The 15,192-nt window shown below is 36.6% G+C and overlaps 1 protein-coding gene across 2 annotated transcripts in view; it reads right to left on the bottom strand.

Moving 5' to 3' along the window:
• LOC106666890 (protein fem-1 homolog B) overlaps window positions 1-14,490 on the bottom strand; it is a 43,482-nt gene extending 28,992 nt beyond the window's left edge. For both annotated transcript variants that reach the window (XM_014394415.1, XM_014394416.1), the window contains exon 1: window positions 14,165-14,490. In XM_014394415.1, coding sequence (XP_014249901.1) covers window positions 14,165-14,305 — 141 coding nt within the window. In that variant the 5' untranslated portion in view covers window positions 14,306-14,490. The remainder of the gene's footprint in view (window positions 1-14,164) is intronic.
• Between the last annotated feature and the right edge of the window lie 702 nt (window positions 14,491-15,192).

Here is a 15,192-nt window from a genome sequence, read left to right as displayed (position 1 = left end):
CCTGTACTCACTCACTCACACTCTCTCTCCCTCTCTCGAGCAACCAATAATAATTAGAAAAAATAAAGCAATCGGACAAGAGTTGGTATTAAAAATAAATTTAAAACTTGGAGGGGGGTTGTATTTATATCATATCGAACTAATAAAAGAGATAAATAAATATTTAATCGTCTTTATTACGCCTGACAAATTAACGACTGTCACACGTAAAGAAAACGAAAAGAAAACACTTCACGGAATCTACCTAATGCAGACGAACGATCTATTGGGTTGTCCGGAAAATAATGCAGGATTTTGGCATTANGTAATGAAGGTAAAATCTAGCTTAATGTATGATAATATTGTAATAGGAAATCTTAAGGTCCGACTTCCAGGGGGAAGTTTAATCCGACTTCCAAGGGGAAGTTTAATTTTTTAAAGGGGGAGGTGTTACATACTCGCTTGACCCTTATCTGTTACAACCCTTCACATTCCTCCCTGATCACACCTGCACGTATTCACTTCCAAGAAACCCCTCCTTCGTTACATCCCCAAGCCTTTGCTAATATTAATATTTTTTAATGAATCCGTTCCGGGCTTTCATCGAGTATAGACCGAAGATTCCCTAATTGAAATTGTTTATTCCAGTTTTGTATTGCCTTGATGTGTAATAAATAGTGTTATTTTTAAAAATTAATTTAATACACGCAAAACCATAACTGGCGCAGTCGGTAGGACAATTTTCGGGTTCGCGGCAACATCAAGATCATCGGACGACAATTCTCATGAAGATCTTCGTAATATTAAAATTGTAAATTGCTTTCAAAACTTCAAAATTTAACTAACAAATTTAGAAGGAGTCGAAACTTAGTAGTAAAAAAATTAAAATTAAAATAAAATAAATGTATTTTAAATAAATTTTAAACGAATAATAATAAAATAAATAAACAAAAATGTCACCTAACGTCTTAAGAAAAGAATATTTTTTCGTCTGATTTTTACAGACGGTTCCAAGACCGGCGATGGTGTGGCGTGTGCTGTGTATAGCGAGGGAGTGGCCATCTTCTGGTCGTTGCCCCCTCATTGCAGCGTATACACGGCAGAGCTGTATGCGATTTGGCACGCTCTCGAGGCGGTGCGGACCAGGGAGGGCTCAGCCTTCCTCGTATGTACCGACTCTCTGAGCGCTGTCTAGGCTATACGCGACAGATTTTCTGTGGACCCCTCCCGTCGTGCTCTTGTTAGAGAAATACGCGGAGCTGGAGCCTCTCGGAAAAACGGTGGTTGTTGTCTGGATTCCCGGACACGTCGGCCTGGAGGGTAACGAAAGTGCGGACGAGGCGGCGAAAGCTGGGACGTCCCACCCTCCGGACCGGACCATCGCGATCAGGCCCCCTGACGCTAAACTCGCAGTAAAAAATATGATAAAAGAAAGATGGCAGCATCAGTGGGCGTCCGAAGGGCTCTTGCCTGTTGATGGCCCTTAGAGATGAGGGATCATCTCACCCGACTGAGGATTGGCCATAGTTGACACACGGGCACCTACTTTTGGGCCAAAACCCGCGCAGGTGCCCCTTATGCAGAGACAGATTGCTCGATGTGTCTCACATAATAGAGGCGTGTCATGCCTTGGCTCCATACAGAGAGCGTGTAGGCATGCCGCCGGACTTAAGAAGAGTTCTCGAACACGGTAGCGAGTTTCAGAGTCCCCTGTTCCGCTTTTTAGGGAAATTGGGAATTTCTTTATTGTATATAGACTTCAAAATATGTGTTTTGTGTTTCTGTATCTTGTATGAGTGAATGTATTTATTGGTGTGAATGGGGAGGGGCAGATGGAGAAGTAGCTTCTCCCTCACCTCTCAGGTTGTGTGTATGACTTGGGCCGATGGCGGAAATTTGATAAAAGTACCCCATCGACCCCAATCTAGATTAGTTTATTATAGGGAATAGGTAGATGGAGGAATATCGAGTACTCCATATACCAAACAGTATGAGAGCGATCAATGCATATAGGTATGAATGTATTTATTGGCGAGATTGTGTATCGAGTGTGTAGCGATATTATGTTAGTGCTTCGGGGCTGAAATGACCAAGCTTTCGGATGCCCGTGAAAAAAAAAAAAAAAAAAAAAAAATGTGTGTGTGTGTGTGTGTGGCTACTGGGGAGCATAAAAGCTAAGATTAAAGGCAAAGCAGCTGAGATTATTGAAAGTTTATCATTCTTGGGATGAAATTAAAACCGCTAGTTACAAAAGAGATAGTTTCATGTTAGAAATCGAGATGACAAAATAACACAAGAACATAACGAAACTAGTATGGAGTTAGTACAGCACACCTACGAAATGTGTACCGTTCGAATACCGTATGTACCGTTTAATACTTCACAAAAAATTTCTAATTTCGAAATATTAGGAGAATCAGAACAAATAATTAAAATCCCTGTTAGGAACATTAAACAATGTGACCCCAAATTTACGAGTGGGTAAGGTCGAAATACGGCAAGCTCTAGTTAGAGTACATAACTATGAAGCTTTATGCCCAATAATCAATACAGGTAAAGAGTCACAACAAGTAATACCGCTAACGGAAATATCAGAAAACAAAAATCACCACATAGGAGCGGTATAAGCGGAAAAGACGAACAATCAATTTTATCATCATTGGGCACGGATCATATGAACGAGAAGAAAAAATCGTTATAAAAAATTTAGTTAGCCAATATTCATATATTTCATCTGGACGACAAACCATTAACATTTACAAGTCAAATTAAGGACACAATTAGAACAAAAGATGAAATAACAATTTACGCAAAAACTTATAGATACCCAGAACTACACAAAGAAGAAATACAAAACCAAATTAAAAAGATGCTAGATCAAAAAATAATACAACCTTCAAACAGTCCATAGAATGCCCCAGTTTGGATGGTTCCAAAGAAAATAGATAGTTCAGGAAAAAAGAAATGGAGATTATAGGATTATAGTCGTCGACTATAGGAAACTGAATGATAAAACTATAGACAATAGATATCCGATCCCAAATATCACTGATTTATTGGACAAGTTAGGCAAGTGTAACTATTTCACCACACTTGACTTAGTGTCAGGGTTCCATCAAGTGGAAATGGATCGAAATCGTATAAAGAAAACCGCATTTAGTGTCGACCAGGGATACTACGAATTCTTAAGAATGCCTTTCGGGTTAAAGAATTCTCCGCCCACGTTTCAACGAGTTATTGATAATGTTTTAAGAGGATTAAAAAATGTTATGGTATACCTAGATGACATAATAATATTTAGTGCAGGACTCCAAGAACATGTTGGCAATTTAGAAGCAGTCTTTGACAGATTAAGACATACAAAGTTTAAAGTACAACTCGATAAAACTGAGTTTTGTAAAAAAGAGGTGGCATATCTTGGCCGTATCGTAACTCCAGAAGGTGTTAAACCTAATCCACAAAAAATTGAAGCAATACAAAGATTTCCTCTTTCAAAAACTGAAAAGGAAGTTAAATCATTTCTAGGATTGCTCGGTTATTATAGAAAATTCATAAAAAATTTCGCATACCTGACAAAACCTTTGACAAAAAGCTTAAGAAAAGGACAAAAATTAGATATAAACGATCCTGAATATATAAATGCTTCAAAAAATGTAAAAACATTTTAAGTAATGGACTAATACTGGGGTATCCTGATATTTCAAAAGAATTCCATCTTACGACAATGTTGCTATAAGCGCTGTTTTAAGCCATAATTTTGATAATGATTTACCTATCGCTTACGCGAGTCGTACCTTGAACAAGAGCGAATCGCATCTTTCCACAATTGAGAAAGAATTGCTAGCCGTGGTTTGGTCAGTCAAACATTTTAGACGTATCTCTGCTCAAGACATTTTACCATCTTTACGGATCAAAACCGCTTCAGTGGTTATTTTCGATCAGAACCGGACTCTAAACGTACAAGATGGCGGCTCCAATTGGAGGAATACGATTGCAATATCAAATATAAAAGTAGCAAGGAATACGCTGTTGCCGATGCTTTAAGTAGAATACAATTAAATATAACCGAAGCCAACACAGAAGATAAAGAAATCGATGAAATGCTGACACAATTTTTTGAACAGTACCCAGATATCGGGAATGAAGTTTTCGATAACCCAGACGACCTAGTGGATAATCAATCTCTAATAGTTAACATTGACGAAAACCCCTTTAATTTTGATCAATCAGAGAGCGATGGAAAAACAATTCATTCTAATTGCGATGGAAACACTCAAATTGAAATACCAATAACAGAATGCACGGAAAGATCCAAATAATAATCTCAATCGTCGAGCATAACCCGGCTGAAACGAAAATACTGAATTTATTGAACGACAAGAATAGGATAATATGCCAAATTTCTAAAAGTAATCTGGAAAAAGATATAGTTAACTTTGTAAAATCTTACATTATAACAAAAAAGAGATATTACATTTATTTTGAAAACGACATATATATAGAATTTGGTTTAACCTAGCAAAACATTTTAAGGTTCCGAAATTAATTTATTAAAATGTACTAAAAAATTATTGATGTCATTGATGGAAAGGAAATACAGAGCATTATAGAAAACTATCACACAGGGAAAACCAATTATCGTGGAATAGAGGAAACTGAAGCAGTCATTAAAAGATTATATTATTGGTCCAATCAACGGAAATCAGTACAATCTTTTATTAACAAATGAGAATGTTGCCTGTTGGTGAAATATGATCGAAGGCCCCTCAAGCTAAAATTTAATGTTACCCCACACCAACAAAACCTTTCAATAATACACATGGAAACTATAACACTAGATAATGCAAAATTTCTTACTACTATAGACAATTCTCACGATTTGCACAAGCTTAATTCAGAGCAAGCAATAGAAGCAGTAAATAAATTGATTAAACATTTTAGTAGGCATAATACGCCCGAGCAAAGAATATTAGACAACGGGGTAGAATTTAACAATTTCTAGTTGAAGAAGTTATACACATTTAACATACATTTCATATCCTCACAACACCCTGATTCAAACGGAATAATAGAACGCTTTCATTCTACTCTAATTAAGCATATTCGGCTTTTGAATAATGAAAAACATTTTGAAAAAGAAACAATAAAAAATAAAGTAAACTATGCGATACTAGCGTACAACACTATTCACTCAGTTCCAAAATTGAAGCCAGTTGAAATAATTACAGGACATATAAAGCAAGAATCTCCATTGAGTATAAATTTAGAGTCGCAATTTGTGAATGATTATATTAACAAACATAAAGATAAAGTAGAAATAATGTATAAAATAATCAATGAAAATAGTTTAAAACATAAAGAAACAGTTATAGGAAAACTAACGAAGATAGAGAAGAAATCTCAGCTATTCCCGAAAATGTATATGTAAAAAAACAAACAGAAACAATCGAAAACAAAAAATTTGTATAAAAAATAAAATCACTTAATCCTTTAAAGAAAACGGCTGTAATTGAAAAATCCCATTATAATAACAAACCTAATAACAAAAACGGCCTCGCAAAACAACTCATCAGTTAATACCAGAAATGTCGACGTTACAAAGTCCTAGAAAAATTATTCAATAAATTAAAAAGTTAAAGTTAAAAAGTTTAAAGTTTTTTCCTCAAAACTATATATAAGGAATTCGAAATTCTTACGACACAATACAACAAAATTGTTACAACTATTAAAACAAATCGAACTATATTACAAGACCCCAATAAACCTTCTGAATTTTACAAAAATTACCGTAGAAAGAAAAATTAACAATACAAAAATCCATTCGAATAATAGAAAAAACTAAGATTAATTAATGGACTAGGCACTATAATAAAAGCATTAAATGGTAACTTGGACTATGACGACACACAACATATCAACTCAGTTTTAAGTCGCATAAAGGAAAATCAACTGAATATCCAAAACCAATTAATCGCTCAATATTCCGGCAATAACAAAATCATTGATAATTTTAATTAAACCATATAAACTATAAAATATAACAGTGAAGAATTGGAACATAAAATACAACAATTAAATAGAAAGATTCGACATATAACCGATTTAACAATTGTAATAGAAACAATTCCAATCGACATCTAGTGGACATCCAGAAACTGCCTAAAATCGACTCAATAAATGAACAGCGAACCAACAGCCTCAATTGGAAATTCATCTAAGGAAATTTTCTCTACAAGATATACCCTTGAATCCTCTAATCCCTGTAAATATCCATAAGAATATTAATGAAGAAAATTCATTTAAAAAAGGTTTAACTTTTATATTGTACTGTATGATGATCATCATTGTATTAATTATTGTTTTTAGAATTATATATTGTATGCTTAACTTTGAAATTTGTCGAAATAAAATAAATAGCATAAATTTAAAGGATGTTAAAACTGATTCGAATATGGAAGAAATCGAATTAAATAAAATTAATGTTTTATAATCATATATTATTGAATTATATTGTATTATGAATATGACTTGAATCATGGGAATTATAAACAATATATGTAATGAAGGTAAAATCTAGCTTAATGTATGATAATATTGTAATAGGAAATCTTAAGGTCCGACTTCCAGGGGGAAGTTTAATCCGACTTCCAAGGGGAAGTTTAATTTTTTAAAGGGGGAGGTGTTACATACTCGCTTGACCCTTATCTGTTACAACCCTTCACATTCCTCCCTGATCACACCTGCACGTATTCACTTCCAAGAAACCCCTCCTTCGTTACATCCCCAAGCCTTTGCTAATATTAATATTTCTTAATGAATCCGTTCCGGGCTTTCATCGAGTATAGACCGAAGATTCCCTAATTGGAATCGTTTATTCCAGTTTTGTATTGCCTTGCTGTGTAATAAATAGTGTTCTTTTTAAAAACTAATTTAATTCACGCAAAACCAAAACTTACATATAAGACTTGACAAAGCTTTTTCTTCTTACGTGATGCTGAAGGGGTTCGTTTAGGGTTTCTCGGCCAGAAAAAGCACGTACAACATGTCGAACAGTGAAGAAAATTGACTGTCCGACCAGGAACCAACGCAAACTCAGCCTTATGTCTACCGAACGCACATGACCTTTTTGGCAAACCTTTCACAGCTTGGCACAGAAAGAGCCGTTTACCCAGACAACCCATTGCTCTATTGCGTTGGGGTTGTTGAATTAGATCCACACTTTTCATCGCAATGTTATGAAAGCACATTTGCTCTTAAACCGAAGATATTTACATCGTAAACCCAACAATCAGCATTAAGAAGAAGAAGAAGAAAAATAACTTTATTCTGGGACTGGTGTCCCCTAAGAATAATTTACATGAACTAAATAAAGGAAGTTCCTTCTATGAAGTTAAAAGTAAAAAAAAAAAAAATATAGAAATCATGGCACAATGTATACCAGTAAGGCAGGCCAGAAGAGAAAATTACGAGAATATTAAACAAAAATAACAAATGTTAACGTGAGGTCTCTGCTTGGAGGGAGAGGAGGTGATTATACAGGTGGGATTTAAAGGAGGAAAAGGAGGCAGCGTGACGAATAGAAAGGGGAAGGGAGTTCCAGAGTTTAGGGGCTCGGATCAGAAAGGATCTTTCGAAGGTATGGGTTGTATGTTGCGGAAGGATAAGGTCGATTGGGGATGAGCGGGTCTTACGAGTGAGATGTGAGGAGTTGAATTGGAGGGATTGGATGATGTAAGGAGGACGACGAGTGTGGATGGACTGGAAAAGAAAGCAACCTAGGAAATACTGTGCACGGAAGGAGGGGAATAGCCAGGAAAGTTGGGAATACAACCCCGACACCCGGGATCCCCGTGGGGTGCCGTACACAAATCTTACGCAACAATTCATAATACGCTTCAATCGCGCGTTCTCCCCCTCCGAGAGACCACCGTATGCCAAACAGCTATAATCGAAGAAGGGAAGTATAAGGGAAGATACAAGGAGTTTGCGGGTGGAGAAAGGTAAGAGAAGCCAGGACCGACGAAACAGGCTGAGGGAGGCAATGGAATGGCGGGAAATTTGGGAAATGTGAGAATGCCAGGAAAGGTTTTGGTCAAAGACTACTCCTAGGTTTTTAACCGAAGAGCAGAAGGGGATGGGATGGTTATTTAGCATGAGAGGTGGGATGCTGGGGAGGGAATTGAGGAGTTGCCTGGACCCGATAATTATGGCGGTGGATTTGGACGGATTGAGGACTAGGGAATTTTTATGGGCCCATTCGTTGATGGAGTTTAGATCTTTTTGGATCTTGAGAGTGGCCGAGTGAAGATAGGAAGGGTGGAAGGATATGTATATTTGGGAGTCATTGGCATATAGGTGATAGTTACAGGACTGGATGGAGTCGAGCAGATCATTGATATAAATGGAAAAAAAGGATAGGAGAGATGCTAGAGCTTGGGGCACCCCAGATTTTAGAGGGAGGAAGGAGGAGGTAAGGCATTGGGAAGGGAGACAGCTTGGTGGCGATTGGTAAGGTAGGAGTGGAACCAAGGGATGGTGCTGGCGGAGAAGGAAAAAGATGCGAGTTTAGAGAGGAGAGAAGAGTGAGGGACAGAATCGAAGGCTTTAGAAAAATGAAGAGGGACAAGTATAGTACTTTTCCGTTGGTCCATTGCTAATTGGAGGTCACTGGTAATTTTTATTAGTGCTGATTGGGTGGAATAACCTTGGCGGAAACCAGATTGGAGGGGGTTGAGAAGATGGGACTGTTCAAGGTGCCTGGAGACTTGTGCTTGGACTAATCTTTCTAGGGGCTTGGACAGGTTTGAGAGGATGGAAATGGGACGGTAGTCTGCACGGGAGGAAGGGTTGGAGGTTTTATTGACAGGGTGGACAAGAGCTTTTTGCCAGGCTGTCGGAAAAATAGAGTTTTGGAGTGAGAAGTAATAGATGTGAAGTAGAACAGATAGTAATATTGGGAGGCAGAGTTTAAGAAAATGGATTGGGATGCCAGCAACTCCAACGGCATTGGAGTGGGATTTGGTTATGGCCTCGAGGACTTCGGCTGGGGTTAGATAGGAGAAATAGAAGTTAGACGAACTGAATGAGGGTCCAGAGGGAGCGGGTATGGGGATAGGCATTGATGAAGAAGAGTTAGGCGAGACAAAGTGGGTGTTTAATTCTTCAGGAGAGACTGGAAAGGAAGATGGTGAGTCGGGTGGGCGACATATGCCAATGTTACGAAGGAGCTTCCATTTTGCTCTAGGATCAGGAGAGGTGGAGAGTGTCTCTTGGTAATGAAGGGCTGAATTAAGCATATGCACATATGTTTAGCGGTCATCTGACAATGAACTGTTAACACTTCTTGAGCGGTTAGAGCAGTGGCGTATTGAGCCGAAGGTCGTTGGTTCGAATCCCGCTCGTGACACTAACTTTTTCATCTCAACCAAGACCTTACATAAAAAGAATAATTAATTGAAATAATTGTAGTAAAAGATCATTTAGGTGAACTATTGAAGATAAAAAAATTAATAGAACAACAGGTATCGAAATTATTGCAAAAAACTTGGTTGAAATCAGATAGTCTATTTGCTGCCCCGGTAACGTTGGCCTACAAAAAAGAAGAAGGAAAAAATCAAAACTGGTAAAAACGAGAGGATGTAAATTCTTTTCAACGTTCAACGTTTCAGATAACATTAAGTAGCATTAAAAGAAAGCATAAACTATCCGATTTCATCGTGAATTAGATAGATGATATTTTGATTTTTTCTAAAACATTTGCACAACACATTAGTCACTTATCATTGTTATTGATAGCCGTTTTGAAGGAAGACTTTAGATTGAAATTTTTAAAGTGAACTTCGCACAAGATTTGGTGAAGTATTTAGGCCATATAATGAAAAATAATACGGTTTGTCCATTGAAGGATACTTTAATTGCTATAAAGGATTTTCCGGCTCCAAAAGAATGTGTGTCAGTTTTAGGAAAGGTAATTCTTTATGGAAAATATGTACCAAATGTATCAATTATATTAGATCCATTATATAATTTGTTTGAGAAAAAGACAGAAATTTATTTGGTCAGAAAAATCTCAAGAATCTTTTGAGACAATAAAAGGATTGCTTTGTTCGACACCTATTTAACAATCTTTGATCCAGACTTGCGTTTACACAGATGCTAGTACACAAGGGATAGCAACTATCTTAAAACATCCACAAAAACAGCAAAATGGAGAAGCTGATGAGTCAATAATTCTTGGCAGATTTAAGTCAATAAACAAAAATGATTACAAGCCGAGGTGGAAACCGCTAAACTAAATTACGTGACGTAAGTACATTTGGTTTAAATATTTACACTAACTTGCATATGAACATATCTATAAAGACCTTTGCTGATGTATTAAAATTTTTAAAAAAGCTCCTCAGTTTATTTAAAAAATTATAATTTATAATTATTAAAATTACAAAAGGGCCAGGTAAAAGTGCTGAATTTCAATTGTAATAATACTTCGTACGCACCTTTGGAGTGATTACGCAAACAATGTCTGTATGTCAAAAAATACAGTACTAGTAAATACACAGATATTTGTTTACGTACAAACCCAAATCCACAATGGCCTCTTTTGATTTATTTACTTGTTCTCTTTAAAATAATGAGAGAACGTAAATGCGATACAAATTGTATTAATTTTACATATTAAGCAACTGGGGAATCTTATACACATCTGCATGTCAATGAGTGCAAAAACTAGGAAGCATAAAAAGATAAAAAAATCAAAAAAATTTAAAAAAAGCCGGTTAAAATATTAATACACTTCTAATTAGTGTAATGTAACAATGATTATTATTAAAGCTACTTTGTCAAGCCTATAAGGCACCAGGCGTACATATTCAGATGTTCTAATTATCATTAGACGCGTTGTGAGACATCGTTTAATTAAAGATAATTTTCTTTAAAAGGATGACAAGGCAAAGAAACAAGGAATCGCAATAATACTTCGTGTAAACAGGAACATTTACACAAACAAGCGTCTCTATGTCAACAAATCGTAAATCGTTGAAAGACGTTTTGTTCGTGGACCAAAACAAAAACAACTAAAAGGTTCACTTTTTATTTCTGTATTTGTAATTTAAAACGAACAAGCAATTCAAATGACTAGACAAAAAGGGATAACGTTAATGTGCTTAATTTGGGCCAGTGTGAATGTAATTTGTTACCGTGAATGGAGAAACTTCTGCCCCAACAAGTCGAGCACAATTGACCTACTCAGGTCGAGGTGCAGAAAGCCTTGCGGCCACCCCTTTTATCCCTACCCCTATCCATGTAAAAATGGCACAATTCGTATCCAAATATGTTCGAACGTGCTGATTGGGAAGAGGCTCGCATAACGGAAATGGCGGAATATGTAAAAGCAGCTCCGGGAATTTGGAAAATGTGAGATTTCGATAGGGTTTGATCGAGGAGATCCCTAGGTTTTTGGCAGGTGGGTAGGTAAAAGGAGATTGGTTGGTGCAGAGCGAAAGAGGTGAGGATTGGAGAAGGAGATCGGATCTAATCACTGTAGCTATTTTGGTTGAAGGCATGAACCTCGCTTACAATGTCAAGAAACTGAGGTCAGCCCAACGCAAAGTAATTCTGCCAATAATAAAAGGTTTCACAACTATTTCTTTTGGCAGGAATATAGCCAACAGAAATGAAACTTAGCAGCATGATTGAATATTATGAAACACTCCAACATTACATATCCTGAATATGCAATCGACTGCAACATACCCACAAAACTCTGGGTACACCCAGCATAATTTTCGACTTTCTCGTTGGAAACAGGAATACCTTTCTACTTTATATACACTGACAGAAGTAAAATAAATGACGTAACCATATGTGCCTTCGTAGTATATGAGAACGATCAAACATCGGTTATCAGTACACAGTACTTCCATCTCGCAAACTGGTGTAGCAACAACCAGGCGGAAATGCTAACCATTAACAATCCACAACAGGGCTTGGCTGAAAGAACGTAACGTCCAACTACCTGAAAGGACAGGAATGATACGGACTGATACCCAAACAGTCTCTAATAAACCCTAAAGTTCGTACTGAAAACGTAGAAAACATCTGTAGAAATATGGCTGATTGTATACCCAAAGCTGGAGGATCTCTTTGAAATGGGTAAAGGCTCTCTAAGGAATCTCAGGATATGAAGTCGCCAACCGCTTGGCAAAAGAAGCAGCTATGAATGAAGAGGGTGCAACAGTTTTCACCCTTCTACCCAGCTCATACGTGAAAAATCAATGCGAAGAATCCGCCAAGACATTACGGAGAAAAGAATGGAGAAATGCGACCAACAGATCTCATAAAAAAAAATTCTTCGTAACTGTGGATTGGCAGACTATCACTACGCTTCAAAATCACGTACAAAATCACGCAAGCACTCTCAGGACCCAGGAAGAATGCGACCTACATTTGTCGCTTTAGTAATAAAGCTGCTACGATGGAAGCGAGCAGTCATGGGAAGTCCTCATATTCGATTGCACAACTTTATATACATAAATAGGGATGGAAATTCAAAAATTCCTTGCATAACGCCTATCCATCTCATTTTAGGAATGCACTGTCGAAATTTCAGCCTTTTAGACCGAGCGGTTCGGTCTATGAGTTGGATGACATTCGTTTATTAGAGAGACAATATAAAATTTTCCAAAACAATCCGTTTTTGTTTATGTATTCTTTTTTTAAAACAATTTTCTTTAAAAGAATAACAAGACTTAAGGAGAACGTAAATGTGATTTTTTATGGAAAAAATACCAAGGCAGCGAGAAAAGTAAATGTGTCGAACGTCGTAATAAAACACCTGTGGAGTAATATTTACACAAACACCTCAGGTCAACAAGAATGATCTGTCGCCGTTAGACATTCATTGCTTAGAGAAAAAAATACAAAATTGGCCAGAAAAAAAATTTTGTTTATATTTTTAAATAATTTTCTTTAAAAGAATGACAAGATTTAAAGAGAACGTAAATGTGCTTTAAAAAACAACAACAAATCGCAATACTTCGCAGGGCTACATACAATATCCAGGATGCAGACAGACTTTTTGACTTTAACAGAAACAAAGTACAAAACAATTAAATAGACCCATTCTTTGTTTTTTCTTGTATAAGGACTATTAGAGCGATTTTTTATGAAAAAGTTCCCAAGGCAGCAAGAAAAGGTAAATGTGTACGATCTTCGTAATAAACACCCGAGGAGTAATATTTACACAAACACCTTAGGTCAACAAGAATGATCTGTCGCCGTTAGATATTTGTTTTTTAGAGAAAAATACAAAATTAGCCATAAAAAAATTTTGTTTTTGTTTATTTATTCTTTTTTTTAAATATCTTTACAATAATGACAAGATTTAAGGAGAACGTAAATCTGCTTTAAAAAACAAAAACAAATCGCAATACTTCGCAGGGCATCATACAATATCTAGGATACACAGACCTTTTGACTTTAACACAGAGACAAAGTAAAAAACAATTAAATAGACCCATTTCTTATTTTTTCTTGTATTTCTTTTATCAAAAAAATCCCAAGGCAGGGAAAAAAGGTAAATGTGTCGAACTTCATAATAAAACACCTGTGGAGTAATGTTTACACAAAAAAAGAACAAAACACCTGAGACGTGTAGAGAACTAATACTTCCGACAGTGTAGTAACAAAGTTATTATAATAGAGTGAAACGACCTCATAGCGTAAATCGGCTTTAAAATAAAACTAAAACAATAAATCTTTACAAATGCAATATGGGTCTTATCACACTCTCAAGTTGAAGAATGAAGACTATTCACTCTTTTAAAAAAAGCGTCCTTTGAAAAACTGCCAATTTAAGAATATTTTCACTAATAGGAGGAACATCGCAGAATAAACGAGCCTTGTAAGTCGGGAGGGATTATTTTCTTGGATTGGATTTATTTTCGTATTGATAAAAGATTTTATGGTTGGAATTGTAAAATAGTTGTGTTTAATGTGTAGAATATTTAAAAAAAACGCGTTTTTTAACGGATAAAGAAACGTTTTAAACTTAAGATTTGTAATGATGACGTCGAAGGTGGGCCGAACGCACGCGTATTATCTTAAGCTTGATAAGAAGGGTAACACTAATCTTTGGAAAATCGTCTTAAAAAAAATGAAAAAAAAATATTTTGTCAAGATAGCCCACCTGTTCAAGTTGCTGTTTGGATTCGTTTTTCTTCATATCCTTCAACTGAGAGCTGACAACCAGAGACAGACCTTCCCGAGCACAGTGGAAAATGAAATTTTTCATGTAAAATGGGCAGACGTTGGACTCCTTCTCCTCCATAGTCCGTACGATCCTTGGTTCGGGTTGAAAATACAACAGTCAAACTGCCAGCAGCCCGATGACAAAAGAGAAAAAAAATCGAGGAAAAAAATTAAACAAAAACGCGACGAACACCAGTCACGGGTGAATGTAAACACTGATCCGGAGGCGAGGAAGGGAATGAGCCCGTACCGATTCAGGCTTGCCAACGTGAAAACCGTGGATTTCCCTCTTCATTGACAGACGGGAAAAAACTAAATTTCCTCCCCATTTTCCCACTTGACCTTTGCACATCAATCAATGAAAAAACTCATCAATATAACATCATTCAATCACTCAATCAACAAATCAAAATTCTTTTATCTATTTAAGTGTACAAAACTTATGCAATATTTTTTTCCTTTAATCTTCAGAAGGTGGAGAGACTATTAATATTACCACCTAGCATAATATTGTTTTTTCGTTGTTTTTTTTTTTTAAATTTAATAATATAAAAAGCATTACAGCTCTCTGGCCTTGGGTGCAACTCCTTGGCTCCATATAAAGGGCGCTTAGGAATTCCAACCGATATGAAGAAGAAAGAAACAATACGCTTTATTCTGGGGCTTAAATTCTCCATGGTGGTTGATTGGGTATCAGGACACACGCGTCTTGAGGGTAACGCAAAAGAGGTCGACGCGGCTAAGACCGGGGCGTTCAACCCCTAGACTTAACCCCCGTTATCTATCTGGCATCCTGATGCTAAAAATGCAATAAAAACATTATTAAAAGAATAAGGCAACGTGGGTGGGATCGGCAGAGAAGCTCTCGCTCAAGAGCACTGTGATAGGTGGCCCTCGGAGGATCGAACTTGTAGAAGAAGGGTCACCCTCACCCAAGTAAGAATAGGCCATGCGAGATTGGCACAC

This window comes from Cimex lectularius, unplaced genomic scaffold (genome assembly GCF_000648675.2).
Source record: "Cimex lectularius strain Harlan isolate CLEC.00 unplaced genomic scaffold, Clec_2.1 scaffold115, whole genome shotgun sequence".
NCBI classification, from domain to species: Eukaryota; Metazoa; Arthropoda; class Insecta; order Hemiptera; family Cimicidae; genus Cimex; species Cimex lectularius.
Note: the sequence above shows the minus strand (reverse complement) of the source record. Positions and strands in the feature narration are given on the sequence as shown.